Source organism: Nyctereutes procyonoides, unplaced genomic scaffold (genome assembly GCF_905146905.1).
Source record: "Nyctereutes procyonoides isolate TBG_1078 unplaced genomic scaffold, NYPRO_anot_genome, whole genome shotgun sequence".
NCBI classification, from domain to species: Eukaryota; Metazoa; Chordata; class Mammalia; order Carnivora; family Canidae; genus Nyctereutes; species Nyctereutes procyonoides.
In genome coordinates this window covers 23,984,011-24,008,942 of record NW_026575146.1, presented here as the reverse complement: position 1 = coordinate 24,008,942, position 24,932 = coordinate 23,984,011, and the positions used below count along the sequence as shown (strand labels likewise).

The window sequence follows — 24,932 nt, the reverse complement described above, 5'->3', positions numbered from 1 at the left end:
AGGCCCAGCTAATCTCAAGAGATAAAGGGAAATACCCAGGTATCAGAATTAAAGAAGAAACTTTAAAACAGAGTGACAAGCACTGGAGCGAAAGCTCTGGGCATCCTGGGGGTGGTGGGAGGGTTTTGCTTACTCGATACTGGGTATTAAATCTTCTTGAGGGGACAGGAGACAAGATCTGGGGTTAGGCATGACAGGGAGTCAGAAGAGTCAAAGGGTGAGCATAGAAAAGTCCCTCTGGGAAACCTAAAGAGTGGAGCAGGGCTGATACATTCCTAAGTGTTAGTGCCGCCAGATTCGGCAAATAAAAACAGGACATGAGTAATTTTTAGTATGAATATGTCCCAAATATCACATGGAACATACTTCTACTAAAATATTATTTGTTGTTTACCTGAAATTCAAACTTAACTGGATATCCTATATTTTATCTGGCAACCCCACCCAGTGAACCTGACAGATATACATGCAAGGCCACTCAGAAAAGGACAGGACCATGAGGCTTTTCACAAGGAAGAGAAAGTCGCACTGAGGGAGGGCTCCCGATAGGTCATCAGAAACCCTATAAAGACACAGACCACCATGAACAAGAGTCCGGAGAATCAACAAACAGGACTGAGCCTCAGCTCTGCCCAGGCATCCACTGAGCCAGTATTTGCGGGGCACTGTTCTAGGCCCCGGGGATATGCAGGGAACAAAACACAAAAGTCCTGTCCCTCACAGGATGGGGTCTAGTGGGAGAACCAGGAAACCGTAAGAACATGCGTCTTGTTAATGATCTTAGGAAGAAAAGTGAAGCAGGGAAGGAGAGAAAATGTATTGGGAACAACTCTCATTTTCAGGCAGGAGGAGGAAGGAAGACCTCATGGAGACTGTGTCCAGGTGGAGGCTTGAAGGGAGAGAAAGGACAAGCCAAACAGACATCTGGGGGAAGAACTTTCCAGGAAGAGAGAGCAAGCAGCAAGCACAAGGGTTTCAGGAGGGGTGCGACCCTGGCATGTTCTAGCCACAGAGGCCTATGTGGCTGCAGGGGGGTGAACAAAGGAGAGGCAGGAGAGAAGGTCTGAGGGGTGACACCCTGATGGGGAGAGTGGGGGTCATGGGCGTGCCCCGCGGTGTGCCACACGCAGCTACTGACTTTTAAATAAAGTTCAATAAAATTAAAAATGCACTCGTCCCTCAGTCCAGCCCTTCCAGGGTCAGTAAGGAGCACCATGCTGAGCAACTCAGAGTGTCTCTCTCCTCGCAAAAGTTCCCCCGAACGGCGCTGCCGGGGCCTTCCAAGTCACTGCACGGTGGCTCTTACTCTAAGGGAGGCGAAGAGAACAGAACAATCAGCAAGAGAATATAAAACTAGGTTTCGGGGATCCCTGGGTGGCGCAGCGGTTTGGCGCCTGCCTTTGGCCCAGGGCGCGATCCTGGAGACCCGGGATCGAATCCCACGTCGGGCTCCCGGTGCATGGAGCCTGCTTCTCCCACTGCCTGTGTCTCTGCCTCTCTCTCTCTCTCTCTGTCATAAATAATAAAAAAAAAAAAAATTAAAAAAAAAAAAACTTAAGATTTAAAAAATAAATAAATAAAATAAAACTAGGTTTCAAATGATTAAAGGAAGGAATCAGAGCCCAAGAAGATACCAAGACGGTGTTAAAAAAAAAAGAGTCCACAGACCCAGAAATGTTTTAAAAATTGGAATTGACAGCTCGGCGGCTAAATTCAGCTGCAGGTTAGATAGCAGAGGAGGGAATGAGCAAAGTGGCGTAGAATATGGAATCTCGGTGCTTCACGTGGGCCAGGCAAAGCTCCAGAAGCTTCAGGTGAGCTTCACACCAGGCACAGTTCTCCCCCCAGAGAACAAGCAGGGAAACGGGGCACAGAGGGGTGGCAGCTTCTCCTCCAGGGAAACTCAGGTCTGAGCACCCAGCCCCCAGGGCCTGTTATCTCTCCCGAGTTTAGCCACAGCTCAGTCCAGGAGCGAATAAAGAAAACAGCAAGTAGTCATGCAAAACAGGAGGGCTGACAATCTGTCACGGGTGAGAATGACGCATCCCAGGATTCGAGACTCGTGTGTCTTAAGTGTGTCCTAAGTAACGTGAATATAAATGAATTCACAGACTTCACAGCCGAACACATAGTAGTAAAACCGCGGAGTGCCAAGGGCACAGCAGACGTCCCTGAGGCCTCCAGGGCACTTCATTCCTGGGATAGAGACCTGCAGTGGGAGAGGAGAGGTCGGGGCTGGGGTGCACACCCCACTGTGGGTGCAGGGAGAGCCGTGGGGGGGCTCGGGCGCGGCTGCACTGTTTGGGGTCAGGGCCCCAGCTTCCAGTCATTAGTGGCCTCAAGCGTCCCAAGGCCCCGGCGAGCTTAGGCATCTGGCTCGGGTAAGTACCGGGTGAACACTGTTCTCAGAAGCTTCGTGACTATTTGGCGGAGGAATGAATGCGAGAGAGGCATCGTGCAAAGAGGGAGACCAACCCGGTACCTACACGTGGGCTGCTCAACTGGCGTATTTATAAAAGGCCTTTGCAGGGATGCACTTATGAAAGGCTATTTGGGGGCAGCCCCAGTGGCGCAGCGGTTTAGTGCCGCTTGCAGCCCAGGGTGTGATCCTGGAGACGGGGGATCGAGTCCCACATCAGGGTCCTTGCATGGAGCCTGCTTCTCCCTCTGCCTGTGTCTCTGTCTCTCTCTCTGTGTGCGTGTGTGTCTCTCATGAATAAACAAATAAAATCTTAAAAAAAAAAAAAAAGTTATTCGCTGGTGACCGTAAGTCGCGTCTGTATCATCGGGGTTTCATTTTCTGCTAGGATTCGAAAGCAAGTGGCATAAATGGAGCAAACTCTCACATCCTTTCCAGATGTTTTCTAGGCTCGTGGGAAATATTAAGGAAATTTTAAATAGTAATAAAACCCAGAACAGTTCCAGCAGCTTCTGTGCTCCGTGTGGTCTTGTCAGAGACGATGTGTTGCAGCCACAGCCGTAAGAAGTGACAGGAGGCAATCTCTGCCTCCCAACGGGATTTGATAACATAGAAGACACCAGACAATAAGAATGATCTCATTCTCACCGTATCACATGTGCTAATGTTGCAAAACACTGGGAAAGCAAGAAAGGCACGGTATTTTTCTGCCTTTATCCTCTAGTTTTGGCTTGGGGGTGCAGGGTCTTATCAGATGTTGCCACTCAAACACCCAGTCTTCCCGTGAGGCCACCCTGAGGAAGTGCTGTTCCGAAACAAAGTCCCGTTCTCCTCTCTCTGTCATGATTAGATCATGAGTATGGGGAAGAAATGTGATGCATGTAAGAAACTTTCATCCATTGTAAAGAAATCTATTTTTATGGCCTAATATTTTAATGTTAGAAAGTTACGTGCAGGGCCTGGATTAGAAAAACGGCCAATTACAGAGCAAAAACTTTGATAAATGTCCCTATGAATTCTTTTCTTGTCAGCCTTGGAGGAAGGCGCGTTAACACCTTTTTTACACAAGAAGAAACTGAGGCAAAGGGTTAGATATGACAGACTGAATATACAAATGGATAACGGGCCACATGTAAAAACAGAACTCTGATTTACAAGCCCCAGCGTAAGTGCAGGAAAGCAACGAGCCCGGAAAGCCAGACTGCTAAAAGTCAGACTTGCAGGAAGTCAGAGTACTTCTGGGAACAATCCAGAAGCCACGCAATAATGTCTGCAGCAATAATCAACTCCAAATCACTAAGCCTTCATTCATAACTGATAGCTTCTTTCATTTCTGTCCCCACTTCCAACTTAGGGCCAAGCGGAGAGAGCCAAGAGTGTGCGTCCCTAACCAACCATCGAGGTAATCCATCCTACAGCTTCCCCCAGGCCAACAGCTTCCGATCAAGGCACACCTGCAGCCCTCCCGTGTTTCCCACGGCAAAGCTATCCACTCCTCTGGGGTCTTTCTGCCTCTTTCTGGCAAAATGCAAGTGGGGGTGGCTGACGGTCCTGCTGCGTACAAGCTTGAATAGACTTTGCTTGTTTGCTTGGTCTTAATTCCAGAACAACCGGCTCAAGATCTCTCAGCTGGTGTGTGGCTGATGGGGATTTGAAACCAAGACCTATTCCACTCGGAGCCCAGCTCTCCCCACTGAACCACCTGCCCTTTCTGGAAGGCTGAGCCTCGAACGCCTTCGACTGCCTGGCCAGCAAGCAGGACACCAGTGAGAGGCAGGGGCGCTGTGATTTGGGATAGTTTATTATTACAATTAGTATGCATATAAAACCATGTAAACTCCACAAAATAAACGGGTTATCCTCTAAAATAACCCAAAAGTCTGCTGTGAACTTCCAGCACCCTATTTTAATATTTATCGTTTCACAGAAAGTCAGAGTCATACAAACAGAATTATAATACATTATTATTTTTTTTTTTTTAGGTAAATGATTTTTTTGGTCCACATTTTTTTTTGTCAAAACAAACACATACTTTCCTCTTTGGCAAAAGAGGCAAAATCCCCCACAGTGAACTCAAAGCAAACCCAGATTAAAAGCACTGAGCATGAGGTACAGCTGAGGTCTGGGCTAATCTGGAATCAGAGACACGCCGATTTTCTAAGACTCAAAACCAGTTCAGTTCCCAGCCATCCCGGGAGAAAAGCTCTATGTGGATTTGGCCTCGGTCGCTTTTGTAAGGAAGAAGACACCTCAAATAACTTTGTGTTTCATCGTTACAATGGGTTGTTTTTTGAAGAAAGTCCCAAAAAGTGAGGGCGTCTGGCCCCAGCAATATTTTTAATGTGAGGTACGAAGCATCTGCCACAGTCATTCAGACTGGCAAGGCGGTGCCACCTTCCTTCCCTTGGCTGGGTGGCATCTCAGCACTGGGTGGCCTGGCAGGCGGTCTGAAAAGGTGGGTTTGCATGTGACAGCCGTCCAGGGCCCGCTAGGCCCCGGTGAGGAGGGAGCAAAGTGGGGTCCCTGGGGAGCTGGGTCCCCCAGGCAAGGGAGGCCCCGCGGCCCCCAGGGACCTACTGGCCGCCGCCCAGCCCATCCCGGGGGGGTGGTGGGGAGGTGGCCCGGGGACTGGCGCGGCCGCCTCTGCTTTCCCCTGCAGCCCTCCCGCGACAGCCACCCCGCGGGGCTTCAAGCGATCTCGTTCCTTCCAGAACAGCGTCAGCCACGCTTTTCTTTTCATTCTAGTTACCCCAGCAGGGGCAAGGCGCCCCCACTGGCAACAAGGTGAAGTTTCAACAGACCCGCGGCGGCAGCGCGGTAGGACGCGCTCCCAGGGTGACCGTCCTCTGGCGCACGGTTCCGCGCAGCCCCGCTCTCCGCCTTACCCTCGCGGCAGGACCCACATCCGACAAGGCGAACTTAAGTTACTTTAATTCACGTTAAATACGACTCTGTACAGATTGCACGTTTATGCTAAAGCAGCTCGGTCTCACAGTTAGAGAAATGGAAACGCCATCTGAAAGCTGTCCTTGCCCAGCGCGACGCAGCCCCGGGCTCTCGTCCCCGGGGTCGCGCGGAACCAGGCGCACCGCTTTGTAAACAGTAGGAGCCCGGGGCGGTCCCTGGGGCTCCCCGCAGGATCCCGGGGGGGCGCCCCGCGGCCGGCTCCCAGGGCCGCAGCAGCCCGCCCCGGACGGCAGCGGCGGCCTCCAGGGGGCGCTCACAGGGGGGCGCTCACGGCCGCGGGGCTCGGGGGCCGCAGGCAGCCCCCGGGGGCGGCGTAGGCGGCGCGGGCGGCCGGCTCGGCGCGCGGCTCCTGGTAGTCGGGGCGGGCGCGCTCCGCCGTCGGGCCGCCGGCCGCGGGCTGCTGGGGGCCGGGGCGGCGGGCGGCGGGCGGCGTCTGGTAGGGCGCGGGCCCGGGCACGCGGTAGCCGCCGCGCGCGGGGAAGGTGCGCGTCCGCGCCGCGGGCCGCCCCACGATGGGCGTGGCGTACTCGGGCTCGGCGGGGCTCAAGGGCAGGGCGTACTCGTGGCGGGCGGCCGGCAGGGGGCGGGCGTAGTGGCCGCCGGCCGGGGCGCTGGGCTCGGCCCCCGCGGCCTCGGCGTCCATCGGGCGGAAGGTGGAGCCCTTCCTCGCCGCCGTGCCCGTGCCCATCAGCAGCGGCGGCTGGTAATCTGAAATCACAAGCGCGGGAGGCTCAGCGTGGGGGAGCCACACGGACACCCCCGCATCCCCCACCCCCCCACGCGGGCAGGCCGGCCGTCGGCGGAGGGGGGCCCTGGGGACCGGCCCGGGGACCAGCTCGGCCGAGCGCCTACCGGGCGGCAGGCAGCGGGAAAGCCGAGGGGTGAGCAGCCGCAGGGGTGAGCAGCGCAGGGGTGAGCAGCCGCAGGGGTGAGCAGCCGCAGGGGTGAGCAGCCGCGAGGGGTGAGCAGCCGCAGGGGTGAGCAGCCGCAGGGGTGAGCAGCGCAGGGGTGAGCAGCCGCAGGGGTGAGCAGCCCGAGGAGTGAGCAGCCGCAGGGGTGAGCAGCCGCAGGGGTGAGCAGCCGCAGGGGTGAGCAGCGCAGGGGTGAGCAGCCCGAGGAGTGAGCAGCCGCAGGGGTGAGCAGCCGCAGGGGTGAGCAGCGCAGGGGTGAGCAGCCGCAGGGGTGAGCAGCCCGAGGGGTGAGCAGTGCAGGGGTGAGCAGCCGCAGGGGTGAGCAGCCCGAGGGGTGAGCAGCCGCAGGGGTGAGCAGCCGCAGGGGTGAGCAGCCCGAGGAGTGAGCAGCCGCAGGGGTGAGCAGCTGCAGGGGTGAGCAGCGCAGGGGTGAGCAGCCGCAGGGGTGAGCAGCCGCAGGGGTGAGCAGCCGCAGGGGTGAGCAGCCGCAGGGGTGAGCAGCCGCAGGGGTGAGCAGCGCAGGGGTGAGCAGCCGCAGGGGTGAGCAGCCCGAGGGGTGAGCAGCCGCAGGGGTGAGCAGCCCGAGGGGTGAGCAGCCGCAGGGGTGAGCAGCGCTCGTGCTCTCCGAAGCCTGCGGACCCGGGGCGGAGACTGAGCTTCCCCCACCTGGGGCGGGGGCGGGGCGGGGGCGTGGTGGGGGAGAGCCACCTCCTTCAGGCGGCGCTGGCAATGGCAGATTTTGGAGGTGGGGGTGATACTATGCAGAACGGGGAACGGTGACCAAACGACCTATTAAAACCATAGAGAGGGGCGATGGGTGGCTCGGTGGTGATCCCGGGGTCCTGGGATCGAGCATCAGGCTCCCTGCATGGAACCTGCTTCTCCCTCTGCCTGTGCCTGTGACCCTGCCTCTCTCTCTTTATGTGTCTCTCATGAGTAAAGAAATAAAATCTTTTTTAAACAAATTTAAAAAAAGGGCAGCCCGGGTGGCGCAGGGGTTTAGCGCCGCCTGCAGCCCGGGGCGTGATCCTGGAGACCCGGATCGAGTCCCACGTCGGGCTCCCTGCATGGAGCCTGCTTCTCCCTCTGCCTGTGTCTCTCTGCCTCTCTCTCTCTGAATAAATAAATAAAATCTTTTTTAAAAAAATTAAAAAAAAAAAAACACGGAGAGAGTCCAAGGTTGATGTGGCCAAAGTATGACAGGCATGGAGTAGTTTAATGGAATAGAAAGACCCAAATAGTAGGTTGGGGACCGATGATAAAGGTGATGATAATGACAAAGCCCCCATTAATTCATTGGGTCCTGACTCTGTGCCAGGCAGTATTCTAAGCTAGGAAGATATCAGTTAGTGAAATCCTAAAAAAAAAAAAAAAAAAAAAAGTACAGTGAGGTAGGGACTTTTCCTCCATTTGACAAACGGAAAACAGAAGCAGGCTGAGATGCAGTCACTGCTCCAGGGTCACGGCTAGCAGCCAGTGGAGCCAGAAGTCCAGCTCAGGCCCCAAGTGTATGCCCATCAGAGAGGATACTGAGTGCTTTTGCTAGCAAGTTTGGTTTACTTCTCTAGAAACCTACTGAGAGGTCTAAATAAGAGACTGGCACAGTTGGAGGTAACCTGGCAGCCATATGAAGAAGGAAAGGTCAAAAATGAGACAAAAAGAAAAAGTGTAAGTCACACACTAGGAGTCTAGCGGCAGCCTTGGAAGGGCCACACACTGGAGATGTGAATCAGCGAAATTTATTACCAACACTGTGGGGTATGGAGAAAGAGGGGAGCCAGCAGGGCCCCCTTCCTGGATGTTAAGCCCAGAAGCCTGGGATGCACAGTGGGGAGGCCACTGGGAAGTGGAATGTATGGAGCATTCATGGGGGGAGGGTTAGGAACTGCGCTCAGTTTTAGACATGCTGAAGAACTGGGGACCCTCACAGGTACAGGTGTCCAGCAGGTGAGACTTACTGACTTGTTGGGGACAAGGAGGAGGTCTGGGCTTAGCCGCTGCACTGACCAAAAAGCGAGGAAGGGCTCTCTGTTGGGAGCTCTGGAGTGGGTGGGTGAGGCTGCTGAGGAGACACTGTGGCTGAGCAGTAGAGGGAGTGAGGCCCGGAGAAGGACCATACAGTAGGGAAGGAGGACAGGCTGCGGCAGAAGCTGACAAAATGAAAGGAAGAGGACAGACAAGCAAGTCTGCCTTCCCCTCGTTTTACCTACGAGGTAGCGCTAGAATTGTCAGGGGCTGTTGGGGGGGAAGGAATAAGAAGATGGATTTGGGGTGGAGGGATGCTCTCTTTGCCCCAAGTGGCTCAAGCAACCCTCCCACCAGGAGCTTCCTGACTTTGACATCTACGTGCACCGCCTCCCCAGGTCAGTAGGCCCCGGGGGCACTCGGCCTGAAAGCCCGCATTTCTAGCAAGTTCCCTGATGCTGCCAGTCCTCAGAATGCACTTCGGGTAGCGAGAAGCTAAGCTGAGCTCCTCCAAGTGTGGCCTGCAGACGCCTACATATCTGAGAACTGACACAGGTCTGCAAAAAGCCAAGCACACCAACTGACAGCATTTAGAAACTCAACAGCAATGCAAGAGTCACCTTATGTCTGTTGAGTCTAATAAAAGAATTAGAGTTTTCTATTTTGTAGGTCTTTAAAAATGCCATTATTACTGCTAATTTATACAGCTGACCCTGAGCAACAGGGGTTTCAACTACGTGTGTCCACTTATAGGCAGATGTTTTTTCATTACAGTATAGTACTGGAAGTATATTTTCCTCTTTATGATTTTCTTAATATTTTATTTTCTCTAACTTACTTTATTGTAAGAACACAATAGATAACGCATATGACATACAAAATATGTGTTAACTAACTGTTCATGTTGTTTGTAAGGATGGAGTCAACAGTAGGGTGTTCTAGTCAACAATAAACTATTAGTGGTTAAATTTTGGGGGAGTCAGAAGTTACACAAGGATTTGTGGCTGCACAGCAGGTAGGTGTCCCTAAACCCCTTGGTTCAGGGATCAACTGTATTGTATTTTACAAAGGTATCAGTTCTTGACGATGAGAAATAATTTTTTAAAAGACAAAAAAAAAAAAAAAAAAAGAAGAAGGAAAAAAAGCATCCTTCCCCAAGGACAGTTTGAGAAGCCTGACTCTCAGTGATGGCTTATGAGGGACACAGGCCATTCTGACACTGGATGGCTTCTTTCATGTCCTGTCTCACCTTCCACAGGGGCAGGAGCTGTGCTTAATTCATCTTTCCAGTCTCTCTTTGTTAGTTAACAGATTAATCAAGGGTTTCCAGATTGTTGTGGTGCCTCAGGGCCATTGCTTTAGCCACGCTATAGCTCCCGTATGGGCAATGGCCTCCTCTGAATGGACTTTTGAGAGATATCTTGGGGTCCGTTTGGGACTTAGTGACTCCTTGCAGAGTTAAGAAGGAAGACTGTCCACTTTACTGATGTATTGGGCCCCCAAAACACAAGGGTTTTGTCTTATTTCCCTCCTGGTCTCCCCAGCCCCCTCAGCAGCTCTTCCCACGTCAGGGCGCTGTCCCAGAGGCTTGACGCTTACCTGCCATATCGCTTGTGATGAGATCTAACTTTTGTGTCATTTCCTTCTCATGATCATAGCTGATGGTAAACTCAGCTGACTGATGTCGGGCAAAGGGATACTTGATCTGCTTCCAACAGTCTGGAAGAAAGATAACACGAAACAACCTAAAACCCCAGAAGCAGCCTAACGTGCACGGCCCATGATATGTTCCTCGATGAGCAGGGGTTGGGGGTTCTGCCGGCTGGCTGTAGATGCAGGGCCGCAGCTCGTCACATGCATGTAGCAGGAGCAGCATGCTGACGTCGTTACAACAACAGCAAACACCCTTCCAACCACGCTTTCTACCTGCCTTCGCAAGTGTGTCTGCGGACCCGTCATGTCCCAGATTATCCCTGTTACACACGTGGGCATGGTTTTCCATCATCTGCACGGACACAACATTCATGCCTCAGAGAAGTCAACACATCTGGTGTCCCAAGGCGCCCCTGAGATCCTGAGGGGTCCTGCCCTCCCTCTGGACCACAGCTGACTCATTGCTTGGGCATCCTGTAGTCCTTAGGATTCTCTGAAACCTGACCGTGAACCCTGCCTGGTGCTTCCTTCGCTCCCCCAGAGTGGAAAATACAGAGGAAGCCTGGAGATGCAGAGCGTGCTGGACAATGTACTTTGTAAATAAAGGGGGCTTTTAAAACTTCTCCTGGATGACAGGCAGTGTGGTGACCTAAACTCCAGTGGCCAAAAAAAAAAAAAAAAAAAAAGAATGTTGATAAATGATGGGACAATGCTGAACAAAAGTAAACGTAACTGGCCATGAAAACTCTCTATTAAAATAGAGAGATTAAAACACAATATTCCATTCCTTTTAGGCTTGCTAATAACTTAAAGGCCATGGATCTTATTTTTTAAACCATATGAGTGTGGGCCAAAGACCTAATTGTGCTTTTAATCAGCAGATCCTGTCCCTTCTCTAGGACAGAATAAAACCATAGAGTAAAACTATAGAGTTTTCTGTAAACCAACCTGTTTTCTGGGCCTTAGCTGATCCATATGGATTTCCTTTCTTCTTCCTCCTACAGAGACAAAAGAATCCTACTTGAAAAGGTTTCCAAGTGATAAGTATTGTTTATAGAAGAATGCTTGATACTTTCTACCCCTCCCCAACTTGTTTTTAAAGCATAAATTAACATTTTATCTTGGCCAAAGCAATGCAGCTTTTCTACACAAGAAGATCTGAAAAGCAAATATTTTGGGTTTGTGATTATTTGCATAATCAGAGAAGAAATTGTAAAATGTCAAGTTACATACTTTCTAAGGGCTGCAAAGATTCCCATTCCAGCAACCAGCAGGCCAAAGAGCACCAGTGGAAGGGCAACAGCTGTGACGTTTATTCCTAGGAGGGGGGAAAGCCACCACATTACAACAGAAATGAACTGCAGCCAAGCCTCAGGATCTAAGACTGAACGCTGGTTTGAAAGGTCTTGAGTGCCTTCATTCATATCTGGGGGAAGTGAGTATGTGCTAGGCATTGCCTCATATCAGAAAGCAAGAGAGGATTCAAAATCCTGGCTCAAGTTTTTGGAAAATAATTTTTTTCCCAAAAAGGGCAATTTTTGATGGTCCTCAGAGATTCACATTTACTCTGAGCTTGTTGTTTGGACAATATACGACTCCAAAATCAGGATCCAGGGGGAAGATTTCAAGCCGGCCCACTCGGCTGACCAGGAGGTGCTTGGCTCAAGGAACCAGTTCTCCTAGATGGTGGGAGGGCTCTGGCTTGGACAATAACAGGAGCTTGGCGGGTGGCGGGAGCAGGGAAGGGGAGCTGAGCCCTGCGCTTCCCTGTGCTTCCGTTACCAGGGCTTTGGAGCTGTGGACTAAGAGGAAATGCAGCCTGATGACCTCAAGCAGCATTTCCACTCTGCTGCACGGAACACCATATCTTCCTACTTTTAAAAAAGAAGTCGCTTTAACAGATACTAAAGCAGGCCCCAAGCTTGTAGAAACTATGCACACTAAAGGAGAAATATTTGTCCACCCTTCTTTATCTGTGATCCCTGAGAAGAAAACAAAGGGATGATCAGGAGTGGAAATGTGTAGTTCATGAAAGGGGAGGATAAGAACCTTTGAAAGGAACAAAAGTTATGTAAATGATGGCAGTGTTATTTACCAGAGTGGAAATTTGGGAAAAATCTATCCACTTACACACCCAACAACAGGGGACTGGTTAACTAGGTGATGGTATATCCATATGAAAACACAAAGGTATTAACAACTGTGGGGATCCCTGGGTGGCGCAGCGGTTTAGTGCCTGCCTTTGGCCCAGGGCGCGATCCTGGAGACCCGGGATCGAACCCCATGTCGGGCTCCCGGTGCATGGAGCCTGCTTCTCCCTCTGCCTGTGTCTCTGCCTCTTTCTCTCTCTGTGTGTGACTATCAATTCATAAATAAACAAAACTGTGTTTTTCAACTACTTTATAATATTGGAAGATGCCCATAGTACCATGTTAAGTGAAAAAAGATATGCTACAGGACCAAATATATGGCAGGCTACTGTTTTTTTCTCAAAGTTATAGATAAATATAGTTTGATTGCGGGATCCCTGGGTGGCGCAGCGGTTTGGTGCCTGCCTTTGGCCCAGGGCGCGATCCTGGAGACCCGGGATCGAGTCCCACGTCGGGCTCCCAGTGCATGGAGCCTGCTTCTCCCTCTGCCTGTGTCTCTTCTTCTCTCTCTCTCTCTCTCTCTCTCTCTGTGTGACTATCATAAATAAATAAAAATTATTAAAAAAAAAGAAAAATATATAGTTTGATTGCATACAGTGGAATATGGTGATTATCTAGGGATACTAATTTATGGCTTGTTTTTATGTTCATATTTCTATATCTCTAATCTTTCTGAATTTTATAAATTAATATGCAAATCATTTTATATTCTGAAAAAACAAATGTCCTTTTAATGTTTATTATGTGAATAGATTATATATTTACATGTTCAAACTTCAAAAAGTATAAAAATGTCTCCCTCCTACCTCTGTTCCTCCTCTACAGGAAGCCAAATTATGTTTCCTGACCTTCTTCCAGAGATATTGCAATGATTTTATATATATTATATATATGTATATATATATATACACACACACATATATGTGTACATATTTATATATATGTGTGTGTATTCAATCTTTATTCCCTTTTTGCACAAATGGTAGAGTGCTATATAGACTGTCCGGTCTTTGCATATTTTTTAAAGTTATCTCAGAGAGTTTCCTCTACACATTTATTTTTCACACCTGCAGAGTATTTCACACCTGCAGAGTATTCCATTGTGTGGAGGTGCTATTATTTTTCCATAAAATCTTTACCTATTGTTTGAAGGGCAAATACTACTTTTTTCTACTTACAATATTGCAATGATATACCTCCTGTGGATATACCTCATTTTATACTTATGCAGCTACCTCTGGGCCATCTGACTCAAGACATTCACATGACAGAGAAAAAAGGTTTTGTTGAAGTGACTGTAATAATCAGATGGAGTCCGGTTATGCCCCTTAGGAAACCACAAAACAGTAACTGCTCTACCTGTGGGTATTTCTGCAGAGGGGATGGATTTTGTGATTGTCTCATCTTCTCTTTCAGATGAACCAACAGTATTTGGACTTGTTTTGTTTAACACCAATGAATCATTACCTGAGGCAGAGGAGATGTTGGAAAAACCACATTAGTAACAATCTGTGAAAGGGCATGATCAGAATCAAACAACTCGCTGACCTGCCCCTGGTCCCACACCTTGTGTAATCTGGCAACCAAAGAGCTCCACATTCAAGGCTATCCTCTGATGCCACGTCTGGGGGACAACCCGAATGTATCTGGCCACGATGGGAGGGATGAAATTGTTCCTCACTGGATCCCGAAAATTAGAGTTGCCCTGAAACACCTGTAGAAACAAATAACTTTTACCCGAAGAGGCTCGGAGGGAGTTTCTAACTCTTTCCCACCCCCTCCTCCCTGCTTGTATGACACCAAAGCCAGAATTCTATGTCCATTGCGGTTCTGCAGAGATGCTTGCTAGTGAAGATATATGGCTTTGCCAACAAAGGCTAAGTTACCTCACTAGGGTGGTGCTGCAGCTCTGGTTTCTGGAATCACACGGATAAAAGTATCTGGAGACCACTCTCCCTCTCAGTTCCTTCCTCCAAAGTTTCTCTTACCTTCTCTTTATTATTCGCAATTCCTTTATAGCTCCTCCACTTGGAGTTGTTGTTTTTGAACTTCATCACGAAACTCTTAACATAAAAGTTGAAATTTGACTGTGTGGATCCTGTGGTCATAATCCCTTGTAAGAAAATATTATTGATAGGTTAGTTTTTAAAAACTATATACAGCATGTATTACAATTCCAGGTGTCTTTTCTCTCTTTCTTTTTTTTTTTTCTCCTCACTTGAAATCTTAAATCATTTTCCAGGCCAATTTTTCTTATTTGCATTTAGAAACCTGACCACAGATGAGTGTTTCCACACTGACAACACGCCAGCAGAAGGTTCCATCTTTGAGGTGTGGGCTTTCTAATCCATACATCCACACTTACAATCTGCGCACAGGTTCTTCCCATGGAGACAGTGTGAAGGCTTGTTACTTTTAGAAAAGACACAGAGTCCTTGGAGGGACAGAAAGAGGCACCTCTGTAGGTCTAAAACGTAATTTCAACCTCCGGTCACTTGCATTGGTGAGGCTGTACCTGTGATTTTCTTTTTCTCTCCCAAATCGGTCTCCAGCCACTCTCGCTGTTTGCGGTTCTTGCCACCATCCCCTGCTGCCCACGACAGGTCTTGGTCTTGAAGTTGGGCTTGGTCGGGGGACCAGTGAATTTGTTCTCCCATCTCACTGACCCACTGCCAAGAGGCTGTGATTTGTGTGTCAGGTTCCAAACTCAATGATCTGCTGCAACCTAAAAAAAAAAAGAAAAATTAAAAAATTTCAAAAAGGCCGGAAGCGGAGAGTATTTCTGATGTAAACACAAAATGAGAGGGGGGAAAAATAAAGTACTCCATTTCACCTAGAATTATCCAGTGGATTTATTTCCATTCTGATAGCAAATCAACTGTTTAAGTACTAGTTTTTTTTTAGTGACCCAGACTTTTTCTTTGACTCACTGGTACTGCAGCCTCTGGCAATTGCTGCTTTTCTCTTTAATGGACCTCACTGAAGTCACACCCCCCTAGGAATGACATCTCTTTGTTCCCACCATAGGTTTTCCTTTCTAAACTTATAAATTCACACTCATTTCAGCAAAGTATAATGTGTCCTAAAGGTTTAAAATGCTGAAAGTTCTTCTCACTTGATCAAAGGGGACTCTATTGTCCGTATCCTTGAAGAGGAGGGACATCCAGGGGCTCTGAAGATCAGTAAATTGTACTCAACGTCATCCTCAGGACCTGAATTTTACCATGTCCAAGACAATGTGGAGGTTAGCAAATAAAGGCCACACTCCTCTCCCTGGACAAAGAAGACACATTCACATTGTTCTCCTTGCAATATTTTACTTTAGGCTGAGAGACTATTTACACAGAACATATTTCATGTTCAATCATTTTATTCAAGAGAACCACAAATCAAACCGTTGTATTTAAAAGCTTTTCCTGTTAAAGTTTAACATAAAGGAATTTATCTTAAAATAAATGCTATTTCGAATTTTCATTCTTTTTTTGCCAAAAGTTTGAGACAGCTGAGATGATAAAGAAAAAGGATTTTCTACTTCATGCCAATTGAGTTAGTGTCTTGGTATTTTTAGGTTACAGCGTACTTGGTGCTCTGGGATTGGTGGGGGGCAAAAACAAAAATACAATCCTTTAAACTAGATCATCAGAGGGGTACGGGAAAATAAACTACCACTGGGGATTAGAAAATATCAAGTTCTTAAAAAAAAAAAAGGCATGATCCTTACCATTGGAGGTAAAGAGAAATCGCTTGTCTGACAGGGAACCACTGCAATAACAAACACAGACATGAGGAGGTGAGTTGCTTACCGGGATCTCAATTTAAATGTTTGACTCTGAATTAGAGATGGCAACCATGGACAGAGGGTCCTGAACCGTGAAATCACAAAGAGCCCAGAAAAAGTCTGGACAAGAGTATAGGAACCTTCCCATTTAAAGCTTTGCTGCTGTTGCAATGTTTAGAAGTACCAGGTAGTCCCAATTCCTGGAAGGGACTTTATCTTCTTCTGTGTCCAGTCCCAAGCAGAGACTCCCGGCCCTGCCATTCCGCATAAAGGTTCCATTATAACCTCTGCACTGAATACAATGCAGGCACAAATCATTTCCTACATGAAAATGCAGACCCTCGGGGGTCATGACACTTGCCTAAATTCACAGTTCGAGGCCAAGCTGGGGTGAAGATGCAGCTCTCCTAACTTTTAAAGAAAGTTGCTGTTTCACAAAGTTTTATTAATTTATTTAGAGCCTCTACTTGACTGATTTTTCCATTTTTTTTTTCTAACGTTCCTGCTATTACACTTGACATTTTGCCCAAATAAGCCCACCTGATACTGCAGCAACCTGGAGCACCTAAACTTGTTCCCACTGCCATGAGACGCTAAAATATTTTGTTGTTGCTGAACAAGAGAGGTTATGGAAAAAAGGATAACTGTAGTTAACCCTGGGAAGACACCACCGGGAGGGCTCTGCACCTAAAAGCTCTCTGCCTGGCTTTTCTCCATTATCAGCTGGAATACTTTTTTTTTTTTTTTTCCATTTGACTCTATTAAACTAACTAAATACAACCACTTAGAGAATTATATTGATAAATGAGCCTCCTCTTTTATTTTTTATTTATTTATTTATTTATTTTTTGAGCCTCCTCTTTTAAAAATGGAAACACCCCAGGAGGCTGGAGCTCTGAAGCATTCACACATCAGGGTGAATGAGTTCAATCAGATTCCTGGAACTGCCAGCGTTCCCAGAGGGCTAGAGAAGTGATCAAGAATAGGCTGATGTAAACTGAAAGAAAAGCATTCCCGGCTGGTGGTTTGAGCTTCACCCTCTGTCTGAGGTCAGGCGCTCTTCCTGATTCCATTCTGGTCTCCTCCAATCAAGGAAGTGACCTGACCCGGATGAATCCCAGAAGAACCCTAGATATTTACTTTAGGGACTCCTTCTTCCTCAGCGGCAATGCTTCCTTCTATGTTTTTTCCTGAACACCAAACAAGCATGTGTGGGAACAGAAGTTCAATGACCGCAGGCACAGTGCTTCCCCAACAGCAAACCAGCACAGATAAAAACAACTGCCCCCTAAAGATTTGGGAATTGAGATGACTGGAAGAGATGTATCCGCATGTGGTTCACTCTACTCTGCTCAGTACAAAAAGCCAAAGCAAAATCAGAGCTGGAAGGAAGAAGGGACGTTGATATAATTCTGGACTTTCTATTCCCACCAAAACAAACATCAAAAATTTGTTTAAATAACTGCATGGAATGTAGAGCCAAACTCTTCCTAATTCATTAATGGTTTCGATTTCTGTATTCCTATCTTTGCATCATTATTTAATTTCAAATTCCATTAGGTGACTTCATCTGTGTTAAGCCCAGAAGTAACTGAGAACACGTCTGCTTCTATTTAATAGTTTAAATAATTTTTTTCAAAAGGTAAAATAAAATCCTAGTAGTACAAGTTAAACTTTTTACGATCCTATTTTTCTACAAAAGAAGCACGAAGATGTATATAAACATAGGCAAGAGATTTAAAAACAAAAAACAGACTTAAAACCAGAGGTCAATTCTTTGTTCCTATTTGGAGACACGGCGCTCAACAAATCTAGGCCCCAGCATGACATCTTCCTGAAATGGTCCCCTAGTATCAATACATTGAACCATAAAAAATGTAACCAAAACCAGATCCTCAAAAGTCAAGATCACGCTGATGTTTACAGCTTACTGTGCATAAGTAATCACTTTTAAAATAAATCAGGATATAATATTTATGTTTCAAAAAGTTTGAGGCAAATACAAAAGTGAAAAGATACATGTACATATGCGTGTATGTATATATAGTACATGTATGCATACATTTTTATCCATAGTACATATATGTACGTGCATATATGTATGTATAAAATACGTGTGTATATAAAAGTGAATTTATAACATACACATATAAATTTTATTTGAGTAAGGGTTTAGTTCTAAAGGTACTGTTACTAAGCTTTTATTTTTTATTTTTATCTTTTAAAAAAGATCTTATCTATTTATTCATGAGAGGCACAGAGAGAGAGGCAGAGACACAGGCAGAGGGAGAAGTAGGCTCCCTGCAGGGAGCCCGATGGGGACTCGATCCCATGACCCGGGATCAGAACCTGAGCCAAAGGCAGACGCTCAACCACTGAGCCACCTGGGTGCCCCTGTAACTAAGCTTTTAGATCTTAAACCTTGGCACAAACTTGGGACTGATTTGTCTTTGAATGTTCACACAGAATGAAAAGAACACTGTGGGGCCTCTCAAAGTGAGAAGTCCTATCCAGAGGGAAGCCCCATCCACAGCAGGCAAGAACACAGAGCAGTGAGCCTCCCATCAGAGTGCAGCCCACACCCTGTGCTTAGTGGGCGACTGCCTTCCACAGATCACATGCAGCATCACTTGCGTGGCCTGTGAAAGACTCGGGCTCAAACACCCTCTCCAGGTACCCCTACCTGCAGCCCCGACTCAGAATTGCCAGTGGGAGCTTTGCCTTTTCTCCTCAGCCACCCTCCAGCCAGGGCCTGGACAAGAGCAGGGTGTGCTGCCTACCGTAACCCCTCTGGTGTCCCTCCCCGGGCCCTGACTCTGCTCTGTGTCCCCCGCCTGCCTGGTCCCCGCCTTCCACCCGGCCAAGGCCTCCTTCATGAATGTGTCCTACCCAGTTTCTCCCCCGACTGCAGCCACTGCTTCTAAGTCCCCATCCTGTGAGCTTAGGCCAACACCCCAATCCAGAAATGGGCTTTAGTCCCTAACTTTACTTGTGAGCTCATCAATTGGTTCTTGAGAATTTATGATACATTTTCCCACAGAAACAATATTACACCTTGTAGTCAGAATCCCTATTTGAACCACAATATCGCTCAACCAGCCATAATACATTTAAATAAAAAGTAGAAGGGGAGGGAAAAAAATTACTGTATAATTGCCTCACAGTGACATCAGCGTCACTATATTTATGCTAACCAGGGAACCTATCAACCTATCAAGAGCAGGGAAACACGATGGTGTCACAGGAGCAGGGACCAGGGCGCCACGGTGGGGTGGGGGCGCAGGGGAGGGTGGTGACCCCCATACAGACTAGGGCGTGGTAGGGGTACAGGTCCTGGACTACGTTTCCCTACTTCTGGATCCTGAAATGCCAGTCACCTCTGTCTTGTGCAGTATTCCTGAGACCAAGACTACATGACAACCTGTCCAAAAAACACAGGGCCATGGTGGCAGGGAGACATTTTGGGGGCTGATAGGGAAGGGGCTAGAGATAAACACAGCAGCTTCAGGATCATCTTTCTCTCCCACGGCACCCACCCAGGCAAGCCTCCCCCTGGCCCACGCCAAGCTGCCTGTTTCTATGAGCAGACACCTGGACCACAAGGCGGGTTTATATTTAGTCCTAACAGCTCTTGTTTTCCACCCCACAAACTGAGGAAACCTAAATGCATTAAAAGCCCAGGTTGAAATGTTTAAAACATGTGAACAATTGACATACTTTTTTTTCCTCAGGAAGCTAAAAGAGCAGAGGGTGACAGCAATCAGAGGGGTGAATGTTAACAAAAGCCCCCCGCTCTCCCCTCCACTTCCCAAGTATTATCCATCACCAGGAGCTCCTGGGAAGCTTGGTCGTTCTATGGAGGCCTACTTGACTGCCCGGTCTCCTTCAGTATCTCTGGTAATATTGGAGAGAACCAATAATTTACTAAAACTGGAAGAACTGAAAAGGGATAGCCTTTATTCTCTCCCCGTAATACATCTAGGGTAGAAGCACTGCGTTGCCCTAGAGCTTCCAACGTGTGCCACTTAACGTACTTGTCAGCAGAACCAGTGAGCTGTTTTGTTGCTGCGCTGCTCTTGCCCACAGTCACCATAAATGCTGCTTTAGGCCCTCACGCACATTCTTCCCAGGCGACAAACCCTTGGTATCAGATGCCCACTGTCCCTTCAAACTTGTGAGCTGATAAATTATGCCTTCGGGGCGACCTTCCACTCAGAACAAAAGACAAGGTACTCACTCTCTTGAGAGCACGCCGTTGGCCAGGATTCCTTCATATCGACTAATCCCTTTGCGCTGAAGCACGCTGATCTGACCACCCAACTCGTCTGCAATTATTCCTGCATGGATGGCGGCTTTGCACAATAAAGAGGTCTGAAATACAGCAACAGCATCATTCACAGCTACTCAAGAACATATTTAAAATACGCTGAGAGGGGGCACCTGGGTGGCCTAGTGGTTCAGCGCCTGCCTTCAGCAGGTCCTGGGGTCCTGGGATCGAGTCCTGCATCAGGCTTCCCGCAGGGAGCCTGCTTCTCCCTCTGCCTCTCTCACTGTATCTCTCATGAATCAATAAATATTTTTTTTAATTAAAAGAAAAAAAAGAAGAACTGACCAACCCAAATTGCTGCCCCACAAACTCATCAGCAAATAACATGGCTCTTATCTTAAGCCACTAAATTTTGGGGTGGCTTGTTCAACAGACATAGATAACTAATCAGTGTCTTACATTTGGTTTACCAGATACTCATTACTAAGGACCATTTGAGAAGGTGAACCTTCCATACCATAGCTTCATCTTATGATTAATTCAGAGATTGAACAAGGCACCAAAAGCAAAACAGTGATGTCAGCCATGGAACATTACATGGAACAACAACAAAAAAACTTCACAAAGGTCTTGGAGCTATGAGGATGAGCAACCCAGGACCCACAGCCTCCATCTCATTTCTGGAGTCTCTTCTGAAAGTGGCAGATGGCTGGCACCCGCTCAGTCCTCCATGACTGCTGCCTCGGAGTGACAAAGTGAGCAGGAGCACCTGACTGGCTGATTAGCAGTTGGCCCTGGGATTGGGATTGGCCCACTAGAAGTGCGGCTGGAGAAGGACTGAAACTTTTCCATGGGTGCCTGGGCCCTGAGGCCCCCATGGGCACAGACCTGCATGGGAGGGTGATCAGTCTGTCAGGTCAGCCCAGGACGAGGGGCTGAGAAACATTTTCTAAATAAATTTCAGCAATGCCTCACTTCTCTGTGGTGGCTAATGCTGAAATGAGAAAAGCAGCTCATGAAATTATATCTTGATAACTGGACTTGGGAATTTCTCTTCGGGTTAATGGCCATGCTGCTGCCGTACTCGCAGTGGAAAAATTCTCTTGATTTAGGTTATAAACCCTGGGGGACCACCGAGACCAACCATATTTTGTAATAGTTGCGGTTGCAATAAAATCGAGATCTTCTGTGATCTTTGATTTACAGGGTGTATATTTTCCAAACTAGATCAGATTTTGGGAAAAATGAGTCAGTTTTGCAATAATGGCTATCATAGCTAAAAGAGGGCAAGAATTACTGACAGAGAAGAAATATGAAAATGCTGAAAGACAGATGCAGATACTATCCTCCTTGATTCTGGAGAAGAATTAGAAGATGAGAATAAGATAGTGATCTTTAAATAGGCAGTTTGTGGAATTTTTTTTTCTCCAGAATGTTCTTTTCTTAAATAGATTATCACTGTTTTAGATTCTTAGGGTACAAAATGGATCTGCCAGTTGTAACAGAAAAGCCCTGAATTTAAATTTGGCAATTAGCTCATCATCCCAGTTTTGCCTCTAACTTTATCTACTTTGGATCGGGCACCTCAATTCCTCTGTACAATGAAAAGGCTGGACTTCATGATGTCTAGTACCTTTTCTAATGGGGTATCACCCTGTGATTCTAATGGGCACCCGATGTCCACACATGCTTGCCTAGCTCTCCCAGCCCCCAAATGAAAACCAAATTGGTCCAGTGGTCTACTGAGCAAATAATCCCACTTTCCCTGGGATCATTATCTTCCTTATAATTTCTTCTAGGGATGGGACGGTCTTTATCCCAGGAGCCCAGCCTAGTGGAGAGCTCTTACAGGACTTGGCATGTCCCAAGGCCTCCTTGGTTACAAAAGGACAGGTTCACAGGTCAACCAGCAATAGGAGCTAATACTAGCATCACTGGCCAACATAACATTCTCATTTTCCATAGTAACCAGTATGGAGGGACCCCAGTAGTATATACTCTTTTAATGGAATTTATTCAATTGCCACTCATGTTTTTCCATGTTAAATGAGCGCCGTAGGATACAACTCCAAGAGAATAACCACTAGATCTGGCTATTAAATTATTATGATAAAAATATCAGCCCTTTCCAGGATTGTTTTCTTAAAAAATAAAAATAAAAATCCCTCTCTTACCCAACCAACTTAAATAAAATTGATGTCTACTTAAACTGGGGCTTTTTGGTATCAATTTTTAAAATTTACTCTCACTGAACTTGTAAGTTTCCTTTTGAAGAAAGGCATAATTTATACTTTTGGAAGAGAGCGTAATTTATACTTTTTCTAGCTATTTTCAAGGTCAAAGCCTCAGTGAAATGTAAATATAAGAAAGCCACACCACTAGCCCGTGTTAATTAGTGAACTACCTACCTTCAACTCAAACGGAATAATTTAAATGTAATTCTTCAGGAAAAGCAATGCAACAGACAGCTGAGAAGCACACGTGCATGGCTCATGAAATTTCAAGTTGATGGTATTAAACATTTCTGAAGTTCACTAAGCCACAAAAGATGGCCAAACAGATCAGCACGAAGTAAGACTGCACCAACTTTCAAAGCAATTATTAAGTCATTCCAGAATCAGAGCATTTTTTTAAGTCCTCCTTTAAGAAAAGTCAACTTGTACTCGTAAAAAGTATTGACAAAGTAATTAAAGTTTAATATAAAACTAAATGCTAAAAAAAATAAAATAAAACTAATGTGTTAGGTTGCATTTAATCAAACATGAATAAAGCACATGTTTTGGGCAGCCTGGATGGCTCAGTGGTTTAGCGTTGCCTTCAGCACAGGGCCTGATCCTGGGGACCTGGGATCGAGTCCTACATCAGGCTCCCTGCATGCAGCCTACTTCTCCCTCTGCCTCTCTCTCTCCTCTCTGTGTATTCTCATGAATAAATAAATAAAATCTTTAAGATAATAATAATAATAACAAAGCACATGTTTTAAAATGATGGTAAAATGCTGAATTATAAAAATGTATTCCGGGACACCTGGGTGGCTCAGCGGTTGAGCCTTTGACTCGGGGAGTGATCCTGGGGTCGGGGATCGGGTCCCACATCGGGCTCCTGCTTCTTCCTCTGCCTGTGTCTCTTCTCTCTCTCCATCTCTCATGAATAAATAAATAAAATCTTTTAAAAAAGTGTATTCCATATTCTATCATATGAATTGTTCCTCTGTGGCTACAGTCTTTGTAATTACCATATTGGCAACATTTTCTTTACAAAAGTAAGATGCATTCATTGCAGAAATGTTGGAAAATATGAAAAAGTCACACATACTGCCATCACCTGGAGACAGTCATGCACTATTATAACATATTTCCCTCTGGCTTTTTGTGGGTGTACATTGGGCCTGGTTTCTCCTCTTTTCCTCCTAAACCAGGAGCACGCTCTCTCTGTACTGTCTTCCTTTATTTTCTAGTATTTCTTGAATATTTGGGGAGAATGGAGAATTTACTGAAACAAGTTATTAAGTGATGTCTTCCACTTAAAGACAGATGGTACAGTCAGCAGGCTGGGGAAAAGGTGCCAAGAAAGAAACTGTTCTAGGGGCTTTTTATCTCTGGTTTCCAGGTGAGGCAGATCTCAAAGAAAAGCCCATCCTACTTATCTGGCATGATAGGCATGTACCAATGTTGATGGCTTCGTTCATCAGTCAAGGAAACAGAGTCACAGAGCCTTAAGAATTCAAAAAGACTGTTAAAGTTCTCTCTCGATACGTCCTGGCCAACAGTCACTTTCTCCACCCCACAGCACCTTCCCGGACACATACAGGCCCTGTCTGACAAACTGTTGTAACATCTACACACTTCCACTTCCAGGGATTAGAGCCCACGGTTTCTTGAGACATTCTAGCCCATTTTGTACTGCTCAGTGATTCCTTATATGCAACTGAAACTGGCTTCCCAAATACTTTCTTCCTTTGACCCTGGTTCTACCTTTTGGAACAACTGTAGAATGAACCAATTCTTTTTCTGTAACTGTTCTTTAAGACAATGTCTTTATTTCCTGAGACAGAGCACCTGTTTCTCCAACAGCTTCTCTACTAACTTGTTCTACACATTCTGTGAACTTGACCCACAGGATATGTTTTGGTTTTGCAAAGATGATTCCACAAAGGACCTGCCACAACTGAACACATTTCCTAAGATGGAGGCACCATGGAGGACGGCACGGCCTCTAAGGTGATGGGAGCTATGGTCTTCTTCTGCTAATAGAACACAGCAATCGTGATGGGATGCCACGCTCATGGCAACATTCTTTTTTTTTTTAAGGATTTTATTTATTCATTCATGAGAGGCACAGAGAGAGAGGCAGAGACATAGGCAGAGGGAGAAGCAGGCGCCCTGCGTGGAGCCTGATGTCTGGGGGAGCTTGGATCCCAGGACCCCCGGATCACCACCTGAGCCAAAGACAGACCCTCAACCACTGAGCCACCCAGGTGCCCCCCATGGTGACATTACATAAGGCTGTAACCTGTCTTACTAGGGGACTCCTTTGTTAGGAAATTCTGCCTCGGTGGTTTTGAAGAAGCAAGCAGTGATGTCAGCAAGGCTCAAATGGCAAGGAGCTGAGGACAGCCTCCAGCCAAAATCTAAGAAGAAATTAGGGTCTTCCAGTCAACAACCCATGGGTAACTGAATGCTGCCACCACCACGTGAGCTGAGAAGCGAAGGGGAGCCTCAGATGAAATGAGGCCCAAGCTGACAACTTGGATGCAGGCTTGTGAGATCCTGCAGCAGGGAACTCAGCCAAGCTATGCCCAAACTCTTGACCCACAGAACAT

At 47.1% G+C, this 24,932-nt stretch overlaps 1 protein-coding gene across 2 annotated transcripts in view; it reads right to left on the bottom strand.

Annotated features, from left to right (window-relative positions):
• Window positions 1-4,204: 4,204 nt before the first annotated feature.
• Window positions 4,205-24,932, bottom strand: part of DCBLD1 (discoidin, CUB and LCCL domain containing 1) — a 66,164-nt gene continuing 45,436 nt past the window's right edge. For both annotated transcript variants that reach the window (XM_055310483.1, XM_055310484.1), the window contains exons 6-15: window positions 20,081-20,214; window positions 15,787-15,827; window positions 14,581-14,790; window positions 14,054-14,178; window positions 13,632-13,779; window positions 13,425-13,532; window positions 11,149-11,233; window positions 10,864-10,913; window positions 9,862-9,981; window positions 4,205-6,094 (exon numbers count right to left, since the gene is read on the bottom strand). In XM_055310483.1, coding sequence (XP_055166458.1) covers window positions 5,640-6,094; window positions 9,862-9,981; window positions 10,864-10,913; window positions 11,149-11,233; window positions 13,425-13,532; window positions 13,632-13,779; window positions 14,054-14,178; window positions 14,581-14,790; window positions 15,787-15,827; window positions 20,081-20,214 — 1,476 coding nt within the window. In that variant the 3' untranslated portion in view covers window positions 4,205-5,639. The remainder of the gene's footprint in view (window positions 6,095-9,861; window positions 9,982-10,863; window positions 10,914-11,148; window positions 11,234-13,424; window positions 13,533-13,631; window positions 13,780-14,053; window positions 14,179-14,580; window positions 14,791-15,786; window positions 15,828-20,080; window positions 20,215-24,932) is intronic.